At 34.2% G+C, this 20,221-nt stretch overlaps 1 protein-coding gene across 1 annotated transcript; it reads right to left on the bottom strand.

Moving 5' to 3' along the window:
• Positions 1 to 1,578: 1,578 nt before the first annotated feature.
• On the bottom strand, positions 1,579 to 4,854 carry LOC130945365 (stearoyl-[acyl-carrier-protein] 9-desaturase 6, chloroplastic-like). Its single transcript, XM_057874093.1, has 3 exons — positions 4,573 to 4,854; positions 3,674 to 3,967; positions 1,579 to 2,148 (listed from the first exon to the last, which is right to left on the bottom strand). The coding sequence occupies exons 1-3, from the start codon at positions 4,852 to 4,854 to the stop codon at positions 1,579 to 1,581; spliced, it is 1,146 nt and encodes a 381-aa protein (XP_057730076.1).
• Positions 4,855 to 20,221: the final 15,367 nt, after the last annotated feature.

Raw genomic sequence — 20,221 nt, 5'->3', positions numbered from 1 at the left:
TTTTTTATTATATTATTTTAATTTATTTTATATTTAATTTGGCCCCCTCTTATGAAATTTTTGGCTCTGCCACTACCACTGCTTGTGGGTGGTTACTCAACACAATCCTTATCATTCAAATTTCTCATTAATGTCATATTTTGAAATTCAAATTTATTAAAATAATTTAAAATTATTAATTATTAATTTAGTTGTCAAAAGTTAGTAAATTGACTCTTGGTACCCAATACTTTTCCATAAATTTATTAGGTAAATTCTACCATACTTTTTGTAAAGTAACATGTAACTTACTCTGTGTGATGTGCCACTTTTTAATTGGTTATTAGGTTAACCATGGTTAAACTATTTTATAATTAAATTAGTTTTTAAAATGGATAATTATGTAATTTTTTAAAGTATTAAAAATTGAAACATGACTTTTTTTTCAAATCATTTCCAGAAGATGTATCCTAACTCTCTCTAACAGCTTTCTGCCTTTCGCTCCTCCCCCATTCTTTCATCCTCGTCGCGCCTCTCAGAAAACACCGCCTCGTTGATTGTAATCAAATTATAAGCTAATTGACACGGCGAAGTAGACTCTAGCTGGGGGTGACAACAGTGACGGACGAGGACACGACGACGAGAGACGCACCGGAGCAAGGAGACGCAACGACGCGACGGGTAGTGTTGGAGACGCACTGGAGTTAGAGAGATGAATCAGAGGAGCCGGCGATTGTAACTTCTGGACTCTGGAGTTCGGCCGTTCGAGATTTTAGGAGAGGCTGACTGGGGAGAAAGAGTTGCTGAATGACATTGAGAAAAAACGAGAAAGAAGAATTTAGGATTAGAGCCATCGTTAACGTGATTTAGAAAATTAAAAAAATAATTTTTAATTTTTTAATAAATTATATATTTATCCTTATTAAAAATTTAATTACAATATAATCTAACTATGATTAAAATAGTAACTCAAATTAAAAACAAATATCCAATTAAAATATGACATAGAAAATAATTTACGTATTATTTTAAGAGGAGTTTGATAGAATTCACCGATATATATATCGGCAATGCCTATAAAAATAATTTACATTATTAATAAAGATCAAACACTTAGAAAATTAAGTTGAATGAGCAATGTTCTTTATAAAAAGCGATATATAATAAGAATATGAGAAAAATTGATGTCCATTTTTTTTCTAAAATATTTTTTTATATATAAAATGTATAAAAAATATATTAAAAACTTATATAATTTTTTTTTAATTAAATTATAAACAATTTATTATCTCAATTAATTCTATTTTTATTATTTTTAAATATATTTAATAAATAAAAGAATCAAAAGACACGTATAAAAGGTAAAGAAGGAAAGTGAAAAATTAGATGTAATGGAATGAAAGATGAAGAAATATGTTTCGTTCTATTTCATCACATTCTTTTATATTCCTTCAAACATAGCCTACAAGATTGCATAAGAAATAACAAGAAGCGTCTACTATTCTACTTAGTTTATACCCAGATAACTGATTTTTTTATTTTTAGGATAGTTATTATTTTTTATAGTTACGTTATTTAAGGTAGATTATTATTTTTGTTTTATATTATGGGCACCTCTCTACTAAAAATCCAACTAAACTTGACACTACGTGACTTCATCTTACATACTTGTTTATCGGCGCGTTCTTGCAACCTTCTAATCCTGGGTGCTAATCCACACACAAAATCCTGTGCATGTCTTCCCTCAGGTGTCAAACCCTGTAACTCTCCCAATCTCCACCGTCCGATCAAATACTCTAAAATGTCAGCATAATCAGCGGCTGTGTATACACCAAGACGCTGTGCCACAGCAGAGAAGTGATCAAAGAGGTGTGGGTCCCTGCCATCATGCATCAAATATGCTGGCATTGTGATTTTTTTGCGCATCATTTCTGAGATGGCTATCATTGTCCCTGTGGGGTCCACTTCTAGAAGCTTCTCCACAATCTTGGAGTACACATTCTCATGGCGCTTCTCGTCCGCAGCAATGGTGCCGCATATACGCGCAAGCACATGATCACCGCTCTTTGTTGCAAGCCGAGCTGTGTTGCCGTGTGAGATGAACGTGGCTCGTTCTTGAAATGATGTGTACACAAACCCCATATATGGGTTGTTTTCAGTTTTCACATCCTACATCACAGTAAATTAATTATAATTTCAATTTGGTTTTGATAAGAAACCAAACTTTTTAAGATGATGAATAGTGTGAGAAGAGAGGCAGAGAAAAGAAAGTGGTGTAAGACTAGCTAGCTTGCTGAAGTTAGAATGAATGATCACAAGAATGAATGTCTACTATTTGTATAATTTATAGCTAACTATGATTAGTTCTAAACTATTTCCTAACTATAGTTCTAAGAGATTACTAACTATGATAGTATAATAAGTAACCAGCTAATTAAAGTTAAAAGGCTAATGGCTATTATAAATAAACTCTCTGTTAACTAACAAAAATTTTATATATTATCATTGATTTGCATAGATTAAAAAGAAAAGAGAAATGTTAACTAATTGGTTGATGATAAAAAAAGAAGTTAATTTCCGATATTTTTTTTAATTTGGGATATGATTAGTGAGTTTAAGAAACTAATTTTGATGTGAAAAAAAATTTATATTACCAGTTTCATCTTTATATTGATAACTAGTTTGTGGTATAAAAGAAATAAATAATTTCTTATATGTATATATAGCTTTTTCCCATTAATTTGGTTATATTATCACTATAACTATCTTAAATATGGATAATTTTTTATTCTATAATAGAATAATCAACCATGATCATTAGAAGTTATTCCCAAGAAATGATTAAGTTTCATTTACAACTTTAAATATTTCAGTATTTAGGTATTTTTTTTCAATTTAATTTAATTCTAAACCTGCTAAAATTTTTGTTAATTTAAATATCGGTATCTTATAGGTATTCTTATTATCGTCGGAAGAACTTCCATCCCAATAAAAAAATTGGAACCTTTATCAAAGACGTTTGGACCTAACCTTTAAATCCAAAAATACCATTCGATTTTAGATAATATCTCGAAACAAAATTAATTAGGCATTTTTTCTAAGTGAAAATACAAAGGATGCTAAACTCCTCAGATCAGAGCAAAAACATAGCGAATATATATGTGTGTATATCGACTATCTTTTCCTAAGATCTACAAGTCTACAAAATAGCTGTTTTTTTTTTTTTTAAACTCGTTTGTTTTTATTACATCTCCTAAAATTAATATTATTTCATGAAAGTGTACAAATAATTTTAGACTAAATATTTAAATTCGCCTTCAAAATATTTTAGATTAGATATTCTAGCCTCTAACAAATTTTTATTCATTAAAAGTTATTGAGAATTACTTTTGTCGAATAAATTAATTTTTTTGTCACTTTTAGTCAAATTTTAATATAAGATAATTAAATCTTAAAAAATACTATAAAATAAATTAATCCATTTTAAAACGACAAAAAAATTAAACTATATTCGGTGAAAATAATTTTCAGAATTTATAAAAAATAAAAAATTATTAAAAACTAAAATATCCGATTTAAAATTATTTAAAATTCTATATATTTGAGTGTGTATTGATAATTTTATATTTAACACTATGTAAATGCAAGAAAATTTGCTTCTAACAAAAATATGCATGTATATATAGTCCCTTACCACGCCAGCTCCAATCAAATAATGGATAGTCTTCTCAATCATGAACATATCAACCCTCCCAGAAAGATAGAGATAAGTTTTGAGCAAGTCCCCATGCCTATTCTCCTCGGAGGTCCAAGCCCGAGACCACACAGCCCATGGGTTCGGGGACGAGCCTAACTTGTCTCCAACACCATCAAGCTGGTTGAACCATGTCTGGTAGCTTGGCAGTGCTTCCTCCGTGATCATGTCACCCACCAACACCACCAAGTAATCATCCGGAAGCTCAGCTGTCCTATCTCTTAGAGCCTTCACCTGAATATTTTCAAGTACCAAAATGTAATTATGAACTACCACTAAAAGCATTTGGAGAAAAAGATAGGAACCGAGTACATGCATGATTCGAATTTACTTGAATAATACATACAATAATAATAAGAAAAATGTTAAATGAACAAACTATTTTTGTAATTAATTTTGGAAAAGTCTTGGGCAGCAATTTTTTACAAAGTTGGCCAGCATTTAACCATCAAAAGAAAATTGAATAATTTCACACCATTAAAAACATTATTGATGGTCAATTGATGGTTACAAAACACAAAAATTGCTGGCTCCTAACACTTCTCATTAATTTTAATAAATTTTTCTTTTTTTATGTATTTTTTTATTGTTTTATTGTGTTAATAAATTATTAAACTAATTTAATTGAATATTAATCAATAAAAAAATAAAAATATTATTCGTAGACTAAAATTAATTACTAAAATCAACTATCAATATATTTATATATAAATATGTATAGTTTAATTTATTTTCAATATGTATTTATATTTTAACATATATTTTATACTAGTAACCGATTTTGATAGTGAATAATTTTAGTGTAGCATAATTCTTAAAATAAAAGAATGCATGTTAACCTGATAAATGAACTCATCTAAAGAAAGGGATGAGTCCGGTAACAAATCATGGGGCTGCCAGCTTTTCTCGACGGGCTTGACAAGAGGCAAGATGCACTGTGAAGCCCAACCCTCAAGTGACTTGAAAATTTCAATCTTCTCCGGTGGTAATGTTGTTGATGATGATGATGAGCGTGCATGTGCATGTAACATGGAGATATGGATGCCACTTGGGGACCATGCATGCGCAAGTGATGCCCTCTTGGGTGTGAACATCATCCTTGTTTGCAATTGCATTGCCATTTCTTCTTCTGGAATTGGGAGAAACCAACCCAAGAGAATCATATAAATATATCTCTCTGAAAAACTGGAAATTGTTAAAAAAAATGCCTTTAAATAAATAAATAAATAAATAAAGTGTTTTTGGTTTGTCGCTATCCATCCTTCCATGAAGTAATACTAGTAACAGTACCTCTGTTTCTTGCTTTTCCTTTTTAGGTACAGAAATTAATACCAACACTCCGATCTTTTGATTTGATTCTTAAATAGTCGTGAATTATCTAGGGGCATTCAAAGTCAAACCCATCTAAATTAAATCGTTTAATTCATCTAATTTAAATTAAAAATTAATTAAAATAGTACAAATTAAATTTAATTAGATTTTATTTTAGTAAACTACATGGATTAGATTTAATTGAACTTTGGATTTACTTCTTAAAGCAGATCTAGTCTAATTCAAATGGCACAATACTATTGTCTCCCTAGCAAGATCCATAATATAATATTATGTTGTAATATATTAAGATTAATTAGCATTCATTAAAATTATTTAACATGTTTAGATATGTATTATTTTGATTTTTTTAAAAATATTTTTTACCTATAAGTCATTTACACATACAAGTCCATACAAGTCATTTATATTCACGCGTCCTATACGTGAATATAAATGACTTCTTCTTCTTCTTCTTTTTCTTATTCTTCTTCTTCTTTTTCTTCTTCTTCTCTTGACACTTCTTCTTCTTCTGTTATTTCTTTTTCGTTATTTTTCTCTTTCGTTATCGTCATCACCAACACCGCCACCACCACCTTCTCTGCCTCCTCCTCTCGTTGGACTTTTTTCTCTTTCTTCCTTTTTCTCCTTCTCCTTCATCATCTTCATCATTATGATCATCATCGTTATAGCATCGTCGTCTTTTTCTTATACGTACCTTCGTTATCGTTATTGATATCATTATCGTAGAAATTTTTCCATATTAATGACGTTGCCTGATACAAATTTTTTGCCATAGAATTTATTTAATTTGTGTAGTTGCAGTAAATTTCGGGGTAAAACTAAGACATTTAGGTGTATTATTTAAGAATTTTCGGTGAATTTGTATTGATAAATTCTGCATAATTCAAAACTCTTCCTCTTTCCTCTCCTTATCTTCTGGTGCTTCTTTTTTTATCACCATCACTATCTTCTTCTTCTTTTTTTTCTTATTCATCTTTTCTTTCTTGTTTTACCTTCTCAAATTTCTTCTTATTTTACTCTTTCTTAACAAGAATATAAATAAAAAAATCAAACAAAGAAGAAAAAAAATACATAATACTGCAAAATTACTTGAAAGAGGATGAATTTACATTCATTCAACTAAAAGAAAGAAAGAAATAAAAAAAAGAAGAAAAAAATGCAGCATTAGAGAAAACATTTTTGTGTAGTTGCAACAAATTTCAAGGTAAAACTAAGACATTTAGGTGTATTATTTAAAAACTTTCAGTGAATTTGTACTGATAAATTTTATATAATTTAAAGCCCTTCCTTGTTCTTCTTTCTTATTTTCTGCTGCTGCTTCTTTCTTTTTTTTATCATCATCACCATCTTCTTCTTTTTTCTTATTATTCCTCTTTCTTTTCTTTTTTTACCTTCTCAAATTTCTTCTTATTTTACTCTTTCTTAACAAGAATAAAAATAAAAAAATCAAATAAAGAAGAAGAAGAAACACATAATGCTACAAAATTACTTGGAAATGGATGAATTTACATTCATTTAACTAAAAAAAAGAAAGAAAGAAGGAAAAAAAGAAAAAAAAATGCAGCATTAGAAAAAATATTTTTGTGTAGTTGCAACAAATTTCGGGATAAAACTAAGACATTTAGGTGTATTGTTTAAGAATTTTCGGTGAATTTGTACTGATAAATTCTGCATAATTCAAACTTTCAAAGTTTTTCCTCTTCCTCCTCCTCATTTTCTTCTACTTCTTTTTTTCATCATCATAATTATCATCACCATCTTTTTTTTTCTTATTCATCTTTCTTTTCATGTTTTACCTTCTCGAGTTTCTTCTTGTTTTACTCTTTCTTAACAAGAATAAAAATAAAAAAATCAAACAAAGAAGAAGAAGAAACAAATAATACTACAAAATTACTTAGAATATGATGAACCTACATTAATTCAACTAAAAAAAAGAAAAAAATAAGAAAAAAAAAGAAGAAGAGAAAAATGCAGCATTAGAGAAAATATTTTTGTGTAGTTGCAACAAATTTTGGGATAAAACTAAGACATTTAGGTATATTGTTTAAGAATTTTTGGTGGATTTGTACTGATAAATTCTGCATAATTCAAAGCTCTTCCTCTTCCTCCTTCTCATTTTTTGCTTCTTCTTTTCATCATCATCATCACTATCTTCTTTTTTTTCTTATTCATCTTTCCTTTCATGTTTTACTTTCTCAAATTTCTTCTTGTTTTACTCTTTCTTAACAAGAATAAAAATAAAAAATCAAACAAAGAAGAAGAAGAAACACATAATACTGTAAAATTACTTGAAAGATGATAGATTTACATTCATTGAACTAAAAAAAGAAAGAAATAAAGAAACAAAAGAAGAAGAAAAAAATGCAGCATTTGAAAAATATTTTTGTGTAGTTGCAGCATATTTCGAGGTAAAACTAAGACATTTAAGTGTATTGTTTAAGAATTTTTGATGAATTTGTACTGATAAATTTTGCATAATTTAAAGCTCTTCATCTTCCTCCTCCTCATCTTCTTTTCATCATCATCATCACCATTTTCCTTTTTTTCTTATTCATCTTTCCTTTCATATTTTACCTTCTCAAGTTTCTTCTTGTTTTACTCTTTCTTAACAAGAATAAAAATAAAAAAATCAAACAAAGAAGAAGAAAAAACACATAATGCTACAAAATTACTTGAAAAATGATGAACCTACATTCATTCAACTAAAAGAAAGAAAGCAATAAGGAAAAAAAAAAGAAAAAAATGCAGAATTAGAAAAAATATTTTGTATAGTTGCAGCAAATTTCAGGATAAAACTAAGACATTTAGTTGTATTGTTTAAGAATTTTTGGTGAATTTGTACTGATAAATTTTGCATAATTCAAAACTCTTCCTCTTTCTCCTCCTTCTTCTACTGCTTTTTCTTCTTTTTTTATTGTCATCACCATTTTCCTTTTTTTTCTTATTCATCTCTCCTTTCTTATTTTACCTTCTCAAGTTTCTTCTTGTTTTACTCTTTCTTAACAAGAATAAAAACAAAAAAATCAAATAAAGAAGAAGAAGAAGAAACACATAATGTTACAAAATTACTTGAAAAAGAATGAACATACATTCATTCAACTAAAAGAAAGAAAGAAATAAGGGAAAAAAAAGAAGAAGAAAAAATGCAGCATTAGATAAAACATTTTTGTGTAGTTGCAGCAACTTTCAGGGTAAAATTAAGACATTTAGGTATATTATTTAAGAATTTTTGGTGGATTTATACTGATAAATTTTTGCATAATTCAAAACTCTTCCTCTTTCTCCTCCTCATCTTCTGCTGCTTCTTATTCATCTTTTCCTTCTTGTTTTACCTTCTAAAAAAATACATAATATTGCAAAATCAATAGAAAGAGGATGAGAAAAAAGGTGCAGAAACAACAGTAGTAATAAAAAGAACGACGAAGAGGACGAAACACGCGAAGAAGAAGAAGGAACACGAAGAAAAAGGAGGAAGAATGCAAAGAAGAAGGAGAAGAAAGAGGAGGAAGAGGAGGAACGCGGGATACAAACGTTGGAGGAGAAACGTCGTGATTTCACATGCGCATTATGAAAGTGAGTTTTGTTGGATTAGGATTAACTTGTATAAACTTGTATGCCAAAAAGATTTGTATGTGTAGCAGGTCTCATTTTTTTAACACCTATAAATACTTTTTGGATATTGTGTCATTTTTATATAATTTGAATATACACAAACTTTTCTATATTGTTCTCTCTTATCATTTTAACATCGTATCAGAATGATAGTACATTTCTTGAAGAAAATATAGGTTATTTTTTCTCCTGTGAAAATCACCTTTTTTTAACATTTATTCTTCGTGTCTTTTTTTTCATTTTTGCCATTGTTTTGATACTTTTTCATCTTACCGATTAGTTCATTCTTTCCGTCTTGTATCTTCAAGTCTAATAAGTCAAACACCACTATTCTCTACCGTTGTACATGCCACCAGAAACTCACTGTCCACCTTTAATAGTTGTGCTTCTTCCAGTCACATTTTAAGTCATTTCTGATGTTTTCATCCATCACCAACCATCACCATCATCTGGCAGTTTGACATCTTTTTGCAGTTTGTCACCTATTCAGTAATTTTCTAGCAATTTATCATCTTTTCGACATCTTACCACTTTTTCGGCAGCTTTTTAAAGTTTGTCATCTTTCCGACAGTTTACCATCTTTTCAACAGTTTTTCGACAGTTCGCGACTCTTTGAGCAGTTCTTCTGCTCTTATTTCTACAATTTTTTCTTACTTCGTTATTTTAAATAAGTTCCAAACTCAAGTTGTCACTTGAGTTTGAGAGGAGATGTTAGAATATATTAAGATCAATTAGCATTCATTAGAATTATTTAGCATATTTGGATACTTATTATAGGATATTACATTTTTATTATTTTGAATTTCTTAACACCTATAAATACTCTTTATATATTGTATCATTCTTGTATAATTTAAATATACACAAACATTTTCTTTACTATTCTCGCTTACCTTTCTAACAACTTATAATGTGTAATTTGTTCTATATTTTTATCTTATTCATGCATTTTTATTATTTCGTGAATATTTTATAAATTTAAAAAAGAATTATTTATTTATTTTAATAAATTTATAATTTTATTTCTATTGTTATATTATTGTTAGTTTTTCAATATAATATTGCGACTTATTATGTTATTGTTGGTGTTCATACCCTGGCCCAAATATAGTCAGACACAATACGAAAAAATGCCCCTCAAAGGTGGACTCTTCCATTTATCCGACCTCTTTAACTAGCTCAGACACAAAAAGGGGGTTCAGTTCTACTTATCTAAATAAAGTAACTGTCTCTCCAAATCTCTCCTAAAAGATAGACTCCAATAAACTCCCAAAATAAAAGAGAACGGCTATCCACCAATAAAGGTAGAACTATTCAAAGAAGTGGTTATCTTTCTACTATAAATATACTGACACCCCTCAAGTATGCTAACATTTTAATCTACTAAAAACTTGCCAAAAGTCCTTACTAACTTAAGCATCGGAGTCTCTTGTAGGTACCATCTTCCACCTCCTCATGAAGAACTCGGACGACGGCACCTCGGCACCAAAACAAGTTGAACGCTGCCTCATAAAGAGTTTAGAGCTCACATTCAAGCCCAAATCACCATTTCAAGTAACCCTCGGAACATTGATACCGTTGACGGGGACCTAGAGCTCAACCCTTGATAATAGCGGACAATCAATATAAAGACGGTCACACAGTGTCTGAGTCAGAGCCAGAGTCCCACCACGTTGACCTCATGCTAGCACTACCTCCACCTCGAGAGAGAACACATGTCCCTCTTGGGGAAGGAACATCGAAAAACTCTCAGCCACGACAATTTCAATCAAAGGTCCATCCACTTGAAGATGAAGAACCTCCCCATCCAATGAAAATACTAGGATTAGTTCACGGCCACTACAGATGATTAGAGCAACTCAAACTGGAAGTTGAACGACAATAGAAAGCAGAACAGGAATTACGAAGGGAGGTGCGATGACAAAAAGAGCTGGAGGAGAAGCTCTTAAGGTTGGAAGCCGATCTCCAAAGGCAGAGCAATCAGACAGATAGGGAAGAAAGCCCCCTAGGAGGAGAGGATCCATTTGTTGAAGAGACCATGCGAGTTAGGGGTTACCAAAAATTTCAAAACTCCAGACATGGATCTCTATGACGGAACCACCGACCCGAGACACCATCTTAGCAACTTCAAAAGTCGGATATACCTAGTCGACGTCTCTGATGCTACTCGTTGCTAGAGGTGTACGCGGATCGGATTGGATATGGTCAAAAATTTGATCCGATCCGCAAATCCCCATCGGATTGGATCGGATATGTTATCCGCATTTTTTAGTTTGCGGATTGGATCGGATCGGATATCGGGTATATCTACATAGTTGAACTTTCTCTTTTTAATCATATTTCTATGTAAAAAATTCAATAAAAATGTTTCTTTCATACTTTTAAACCTATTTATTCCTAAAATAATTTTAATAAATTTTTTTCTAAATAACAAAAATAAAATAATACAACATAAATAATTACTACTAACTAAAACATACAAACAAGTAAATATAATACCAAACATTCTAACAAACAATTCCAACAATAATGAAGACAACAAGCACTAAAATACTAAATATCTCATTTAAAATAAAACAGCAACACTATAACACACTAAAAGTCTAAACAATATGCAAATGCTTAAAATAAAACAATAGTAAAACAAGTTGATCCCTTCTTAAATCAGCAGCCATCAACAGCAACCATGTATTCCTATTAAGCAGCGATGACCAGTGAGAACGCGACGTAGGGGATGAACCTGACTACGCGACTTTGTGAGAAACAGCTCTGACAGAAAGCACTCCATAAAGAGGGAGGAACATCAAAAGATCTCCGGCGAGCAGCTTTCGATGGTGATCAGGAAAACGAAGACGAAGTTTTACCAATGGGTGGTTAAGTATCTCTGACTCTGAGGATAGGTGAGAGATTGTGGGTGAATGATTGGATTGGTTGCAGCTACAGGTGAATGCCTGAATGGGTGAGAGATTAGGGGTGAGAGATTGGGGGGTGAATCGTAGAATGGGTGAGAGATTGGGGATTTAGGGTTGAATGGATGAGAGATTGGGCTTGCAGCGCCATTAAGGAAGGGTGAAGTGCGCGAGAAGTGTGAAGTGAGATTAGAGTTAGGCTAGGGTGGCTGAGAAACTAACATATATATATATATATATATATATATATATATATATATATATATATATATATTTTTTTAATTATTATTGTGTGAATTTGCGGATCGGATACGCAGATGCAGAGCAGATATCCGCGATCCGATCCTTAAAGGGTGTGGAGATTTACCGCGGATCTGCAGATACGATCCGATCCATAAACACCCCTACTCGTTGTAAAGCTTTCCCGATGACTCTGACTAAAGCCGCGATGAAGTGGTTAGATAACTTACTTCCAAGGTCAGTAACTTATTTTGATGACCTGACAAGGAAGTTCCTTACTAGATTTTTAATTTAGAAAGATAAAGTGAAGCATACCCTAAGCTTGCTAGGGGCTAAACAAAAAGTCAGAGAAACACTCCGAGATTATATGGAAAGATTCAATAAAGAGTGTCTAGAAACACAAAACTTACCTACTGAAGCAGTAATAATAGAATTAGTTAATGGCCTTAAAGAATGGTCGTTCTCTCAATCCAAATCCAAGCAACATCCGACTTTCTTGTACTTGCAGAGAAATACATCAACATGGAGGAAAATTTTTGACTAAGAGAGCCTCTCTAGAGGCCTGCCTGCCTTATCCACCTCGGAAAAAGAGAAAGAAGCCAAGAAAAAAGAGTAGTACAACTCAAAAAAACCTCGAAGGTATCATAATTATACTCCACTCCGAGTCTCTCTTGTAGATGTTTACAGGGAGATATGCTACACCGAGAAGTTTCTACCTCCTCGCCCAATAAACACAAAAAGGCAGGAAGTCGGACAGAATATTGTGAATATCACAAGCTTTATAAGAATTCTGCCAATGATTGTTATGATTTAAAGAAAGTCATTGAGAAGTTGGCCAGGGAAGGCCGACTAGGTACTTGGCTAAGAGGTCGGACGATCAAGGAAAAAGGAAAAGAGACGAAGAACGACGATAAGAACGTCCATCACAAACTCTCGAACGACATATACACATGATTAATGGAGGATTTGCTGGAGGAGGAATCTCAAAATCATCGAGAAAAATGCATCTTAAAGAGATGTACCAAGTCGCGGAAGGTAACAGAATCCCGACTTGCCAACCATCTCGTTCACTAAAGAAGATGCTCAAGGGGTAACGCCTGGCTACGACGACCCCGTGGTGATAACAATGATCCTCGCCAATGCAAACCTCCATAGAACCCTAGTGGATCAAGGCAGCTCGACAAATATATTGTTTAATCCTGCCTTTGAAAACTCAGACTGGAAGATAATGATCTAAAAGCATACCCATATAACCTCTTTGGGTTGAGAGACACACGCCGATCCAACCTATTGGTTTTATCTCTCTATACACCACCTTTGGAAAGGACACCAAGTCAAGAATGTTAAGCGTTGACTATATCGTGGTCAACATCGTGTCAGCATATAATGCCCTAATAGGACAAACCACTCTAAATCAACTTCCAGCAGTTGTCTCTACACCTCACTTATGTATAAAAGTTTTCCTGTAGAAGGAATTGTCACCATCAAGGGGATAAAAAATTGGCACAAAAGTATTACAATGAAATCCTTAATCTAAAAGGCAGCTCAAGGGGAAAAGAAGTCAATACAATCGAGCTTGGTGGCGTCCGAACTAGGGAAGAATTGCGCCCACAACTTGGAGAAAAAATAGAAGAAGTGAAAATCGGAGATCACCCTGAAAAGACGACGAATATAGGGGCTAATTTTGGAAGGAGGACTGAAAGTGCAGCTCGTTGACCTCCTACAAAGAAACTCCAATCTCTTCGCTTGGAAAGCCTCCGATATATCTGATTGCCTGGCATAGATCCCGACTTGATATCTCATAAGCTCGCTGTCTACCCGGGTTCCAGACCTTATTCAGCAAAAGCATTGAAAACTCGAACTCGAAAGGACACAAGTCGTAGAAAAATAAGTGCAAGCGTTATTGGAACCCGGATTCATAACAGAGGTCAGGTATCCATTATGGTTGGAAAACATGGTTCTGGTAAAGAAGCAAAATAGAAAGTAGAAAATGTGTGTAGATTATACCGACCTCAACAAAGCTTGTCCCAAGAACCCATACCCTCTTTCGAGCATTGATGTTTTAGTTGACTCGATCTCAGGTTGTCGATATTTGTCCTTCATAGATGCATACTTGGGATATAACTAGGGGTGAAAAAAGGCCAGGCGTCCTGCCAGGAGCCTGCAGCCTGGCCTGTTATAAAATAGGCATAGGCTCAGACTCTTATAAAAACCTTATTATGTTAATAGGCCAGGCCCAAACTCACTAATTAACCTTATTGGCCTGTCAGGCATGCCTGGGCCTTTTAATACATAATTAGATATATAAATAATTTTTTATTTTTAACAAAATTATGAGATATTTTAAATTTATTATATTTAATTATAAATAGTTTTGTATATTTTAAATACTTTAAAGTTTAAAAATTCTTATAAATATTAAATATGACATTTTACATATAAATATGTTTATTAAAAAATATTTTTTTAAATAATATTTTTATTTTTGTAAAAAAAATTTAACAGACCTTTTAACAGGTTTCAGGCCAGGCCACGCTGAATAATAGGTCAGGCTTATTTGAAAAAAGCCTATAGCAGGCTGCAGGCCAGGCTCACGCCAATCAACTACATGACAGGCCAAGCCTATTAAGAGCAAAGCCTGACCTGACCTGACTTGTTTTCACCCCTAGATATAACCAAATCCCGATGTATAAACTGGACTAAGAGAAGACCTCTTTCATCACTCCTAAGGCTAACTATTGTTATGTAGTAATGCCTTTTGGATTAAAGAATGCCAGAGCCACATATCAATGACTGATGAACAAAGTGTTTTTCCTCCACTTAGGAAAACTCATAGAAGTATATATGGACGACGTGCTCATAAAAACTAAGGATGACTTGGCTTTCTTGTTCGACCTTTCAGAGGTATTCTCCACAACAAGGAAGTATGAGATAAGGCTAAACCCCTCAAAATGCACCTTTGCGGTAGAGGCTGGATAGTTCTTATGTTTCTTGCTAACTCAAAGAGGCATAGAGGCAAACCCAGATAAGTGTAGAGCCATACTAGAGTTGAAGAGTCTGACTTGTCTCAAAGAATTCTAACAACTAAATAGAAGATTGGTAGCACTATCCAGATTCTTGGCAAGATCAGCGTTGAAATCCCTACATTATATTCGATCCTCAGAAAGGGGAATCAATTTGAACGGACCCAGGAGTGTGTACAAACCTTTCAAGGCTTTAAGGCATTCCTGGGCCAACCCCGATACTCATCTGACCTATTGTGGGAGAAGAGCTCGTCCTTTACTTAGCAGTGGCGAACCGAGCTATAGCTTCAGCCTTGATCCGAGAAGATGAGAACGGACAACAACCTATTTACTTTGTCAGTAAAGCCTTACAAGGAGCAGAGTTGAACTATCAAAAGATAGAAAAGTTCGTGTATGCTCTTATTCTCACCTCCCGAAGGCTCCAGCCTTATTTCCAGGCTCACACTATAAAGGTTTGTACTAATCAATCCATGAAGCACATTCTACAAAAATCGGACCTAGCAGGAAGGATGCAACATTAGATTGTAGAACTGTCCGAGTTTGATTTGAAATATGAAACTCAAACTGAAATCAAATTCCAGTACCTCATTAACTTTGTGGCTGAATACACTGAAAGTTATGAAAATCCGACAACTTGAAACTTATATGTAGATGGATCATCCAATAAAGCTAGCAGTGGAGCAAACGTCATCCTGAAAAGTAAGTAAGGAACGCGGATAAAACTCTTGTTAGGGATCGAGTTTCTTGTTTCTAATAATCAAGCAGAATTTGAAGCCTTGCTTGCTGGCTTGAAGCTGGATAAAGAGGTGGGACACAAAAGTTGATAGTGTTTAGTAATTTTCAAGTGGTAACTTCGTAAATTAATGGCACTTATCAGGTCAAAGACCCCAATATAAAGAAGTACTTAGACAAAGCACGGGAAAAATTAGCATAGTTTTCAGAAGGAGAAGTTTGACACATAACTCGGTAGTCAAATGCGCGACCAGATGTCCTCTCCAAGTTAGCCAGCACCAAACCACCGGACAACAATAGAAGCCTCATCCAGAAAACTCTCCGCGCACTATCAATATCAAAGGGAGATGAGACTTTGGACATAATGGCCATATCCAACCAAAAAGGATGGATGACCCTTATAGTCAATTATCTTAAGTTTAATATTATTCCTGAAGATGAAAAAGAGGCTCAAAAGCTCATAAAAGAAGCATAAAATTATACCTTGGTCCACAATATTCTATACAAAAAAGAGTTATCAACACCTCTCCTAAAGTGCGTTCCGATCTCTAATACAAAGGAGGTCCTAGAGGAAGTACATAATGGCATATGTGGGAACCACTTGGGAGCCCGATCACTAGCCAAAAAGGTGATCCAAGCCGGCTTCTTCTGGCTGACCTTACAAAAAGAAGTGGCCGAGTTTGTCAAAAAGTGTCCGCCTTGCCAGAAGCATGCTAACTTCCATGTTTCACCTCTCGAAGAGCTTATCAGCATCACCTCATCATGGCCATTCACAAAATGACCATTCCCTCAAGCTCCAGGACAAGTAAAATACCTCATAGTGGGATCGAATATTTTACTAAGTGGATCGAGGCAGAACCCTTAGCAACTATCACTGCCCAGCAAAGTTGGAAGTTTCTTTACAAAAACATTGCCACAAGATTTGGAGTTTCTCACTTCGTCACCACGGACAAGGGACTCAATTTACCAACTCAACTTTCAGGAATTTAATAGCCGATCTCAAGATAAAACACCAATTCACATCGGTGGAGCATCCTCAGACTAATGGAGAAGTTGAAGCCGCAAATAAAATCATATCGGTCAGGTTAAAATGCCGACTACAGATGCAAAGCGACCATGGGCAAATGAACTTTTTCAAGTCTCGTGGGCATATCGGACAACTCCTCATTCTACAACAGGAAAGTCACCTTTCTGACTTGCTTACAGAATGGAAGCGATTATTCCTATAAAAATTACTGAAGATTCACCAAGGGTTATATTCTACAATGAAGGGTTCAATAACCAAGCCCAAAAAAAGAGCTTGACCTCCTCCCAAAAGTTCGAGAATAAGCACAGATCAAAGAGGAAGCACTAAAGCAAAGGATGACCCTAAGGTATAATCAAAAGGTGATAAAAAAAGCTTCACCATAAATGACCTTATACTGATCCGAAATGACATCAAAATTCAGAAGTCGGGCAAAGAAAAGCTAGCTGCAAATTGGAAAGGACCCTACAAGATTGTTAAAGTCTTCAAAAAATGTTACTACAAGATGTCCAACCTACAAGGAAGGAACTTCTGAGGTCGTGGCACGCGTGTAACCTAAAGAAGTACTACAGTTAGGTAGCGCATTTTGTTCCTTGGTGTACTTTTTTTTCCGACCTTAAGGTTTTTTTCCAAGAAGAATTTTTTCTGAGAGGGGTTTTAATGAGGCACCATAACAAGAGCTAAGGGAAGTGAAGAGCCCTTGGTAGCAAACTCATGCGAATCATTTTTCATTAATGATAATTCATTTTTTCTTTATAAGTTTCCTATAAAAACGCATTAATTTAAGCTCGATAAACCGCAAAAATTATTGCCCGACCTAAAATGGTCGATAAGGTGAAGTGACAAGGTACAAATTAATGTAAGAAGTTATGTAAACAATTCGTGAAACCGACCTCAAAATCAAGGCAGGACAAAAATGAAGTGTAAAAGTAATTTGATAAAGTCTGACTACATGAAATCAGAACTTTTTTCAAAGGAAATCAATATGCCAATCTACTCGTCGACATCACCTTCTAACTTATCAAAGAAATAACATTAAAAGTTGCTAAGACACGATCTTCAACTAAATGACTAAAGAGGCTAAGAACTAATTCAAAGATCTAAATTCATTATCGAAATGAAGAAAGGTTCTTTGACACAAAGTTTTAAAAGTTGTTTAAACTAGAACTAAAATAAAATAAACAGAAAGCTACAAGCTATTACAAATACAAGACCCACACATAAGGCCAATCAAAATACTAAAGACATAAAAAATCACAAGGGATGGGGCTGGTCGCCAGTAACAACATCCTCGACTCAGGTGGAAGGGGTAGGTCATACTAAAAAACCGACACAGCCAAAATAGGACCAGTCGGCGAAGGCGGGAGATCGACATTGATGACCTCGAGAATAACCTCAGGATTCTGAGGAGTCTGACCAACCTCTGCCTCTGAAATCTTCAGATCGGGCAAAGGAACCTCCTCATCATCTTCAGGAGTCGGGACGATCTTTCTGTCCACTACAATATTATCTTGGCTAAACAGGAAAAGGTCTGTCTCGGGAGTAATAACTTGGACCTGGACCTTCAAATTTGCAAACATCTCATCCATTCCTCTAGCTACGGACTCCTCAAGCATTGCATATCTGTCCTGGGCTTTAGCCAGCTCTGCCTCAAGGTCAAGCCTCTACTCGAAGACACAGGTATAGCCCTCCTCTGCCTTCTTCTTTAGTCCCTCTAACATGGCCAAGGTTGCCTCTTCCTATTTCAGCTTGGCCCGAGTTATACTCAAGTCAGACATTAGTGCATCCCTCTCCTCTTCAAGCTCCTTTTTTTATCTCCATCAAGGAAGCCACCTCAACCTGAGAAGCCACCAAAGAACTGTGGGTGGCACTGAGAGGAGTCTTCTCCAACTCTCTGGCTAAGGCAGCACACACACTCTTTCCTCAGGGTCAGCTACCACTATCTCATATTTCATTCATCTTTCCGATTTTCACACAACCTATGGTGTCTACGAAAGATTTTAGAATACTCTCTATCAATAATAAGAATAGGAGTAAGAACAATAATATCTACCCAGGTTGAGTGAGAGAAAACTTTGATTGACATGTTATAAATTACAGAGCGAGACATAAAAGCTATACCTACAAACACAACAAACAAATCTTCATAAAGAATTCAGGCACCGAATAAAAGAATCGAGTTTTCAATAAATAGTGTGGAAAATTCGATTTCAAAAAAAATTTCCCAAGCAAATTCCAGAATTAGAAATGGCATCACTTCTAAATTACCAATAAGCAACCCCATTTGGGGACAACACAGCACACAACCAAAATCCGTAGCAACAATCTCAGACAATAAACAATTTTAAAAATGTTTTCAATAACAAACAATCAGTGATAGTTAAAGAAAATTCAAAAACCCCTATCATCAACAAATATCTCCAATTATCATATCATCTAGAAGAAGACACATGAACCCAGAACAATCTAAACAAAAAACAGGAAAAAAGGATAAAAGCACCAACTTTGAAGAAGCATGGAAAAGGAAAGGCACGTCAAACAGCAAGAAAACTTAAAACGCTCCTCTTCGAAGCACACAGGAATCTTCAAAATATTCAAGATGGAGAAATCTTTAACTAAGAACGTTGTTATAAGAACAGGAGAAGAAGAGCGAAGGGTTTTTGATAAAGGAAACGAAAGCAAAGAGAGCGTTTTCAGAAATGGAAAAGAGAAAAGAAGGAAGGCGCGAAACTTTTATAAAAAACAAGGGACAAAAAAGATATTTCGCACCCCTCTTTAAATCCATGCGCGGATTCTCAAGAAACTGCTGCGTAATGTTCGCCATATCATTTAAGAGGCAACATTTCAAATTTTTGAAACACGTCTAGTACCTGACCTCTGGAAGGCGGCGTACCCGACAATGAAGATTGAAGCCACAAATTCTTGAGCCTGACCTCATGAAAGCTCAGACTCAAGTAGGGACACTATTTATACCCTGGCCCAAATACAACCAGACCCAATAAGGATAAAGGCCCCTTAAAGGTGGACTCTTCCATTTACCCAACCTCTTTAAATAGGTCGGATACAAAAAGGGGGTTCAATTCTACTTATCTAAATAAAGTAACTACCTCCCCAACTCTCTCCTACTATCTCTATCTCTCCTAAAAGATAGACTCCAACAAACTCCCAAAATAAAAGGGAACGGCTATCCATCAATAAAGGTGGAAGTACTCAAAGAGGTGATTATTTTTTTACTATAAATACATTGAAACCCCTCAAATATGCTAACATTCTAATGTACTAAAAACCTACTTAAAGCTCTTCCTAACTTAAGCATCGAAGTCTCTTGCAGGTACCACCTCCCATCTCCTCACAAGAAACTCGGATGGCGGCACCTCGGCCGAGAACAAGTTGGACGCTACCTCAAAAGGAGTCTGGACCTCACGTTCAGACCCAAATCACCATTTCAAATGACCCTCGGAATAGTTAGTTATTTAAGATTTGATGTTGAGACTTTTATATATATATTTTTTTCAATTTATAAAATCACAAATTTCAATCCAATTCAATTTAAACCACTTAAAATTGAATCGAGTTGTCAAAAAAGAAAATTATGGAATCTAAACTACACCAT

This window comes from Arachis stenosperma, chromosome 8 (assembly GCF_014773155.1).
Source record: "Arachis stenosperma cultivar V10309 chromosome 8, arast.V10309.gnm1.PFL2, whole genome shotgun sequence".
Classification (NCBI taxonomy): Eukaryota; Viridiplantae; Streptophyta; class Magnoliopsida; order Fabales; family Fabaceae; genus Arachis; species Arachis stenosperma.
Note: the sequence above shows the minus strand (reverse complement) of the source record. Positions and strands in the feature narration are given on the sequence as shown.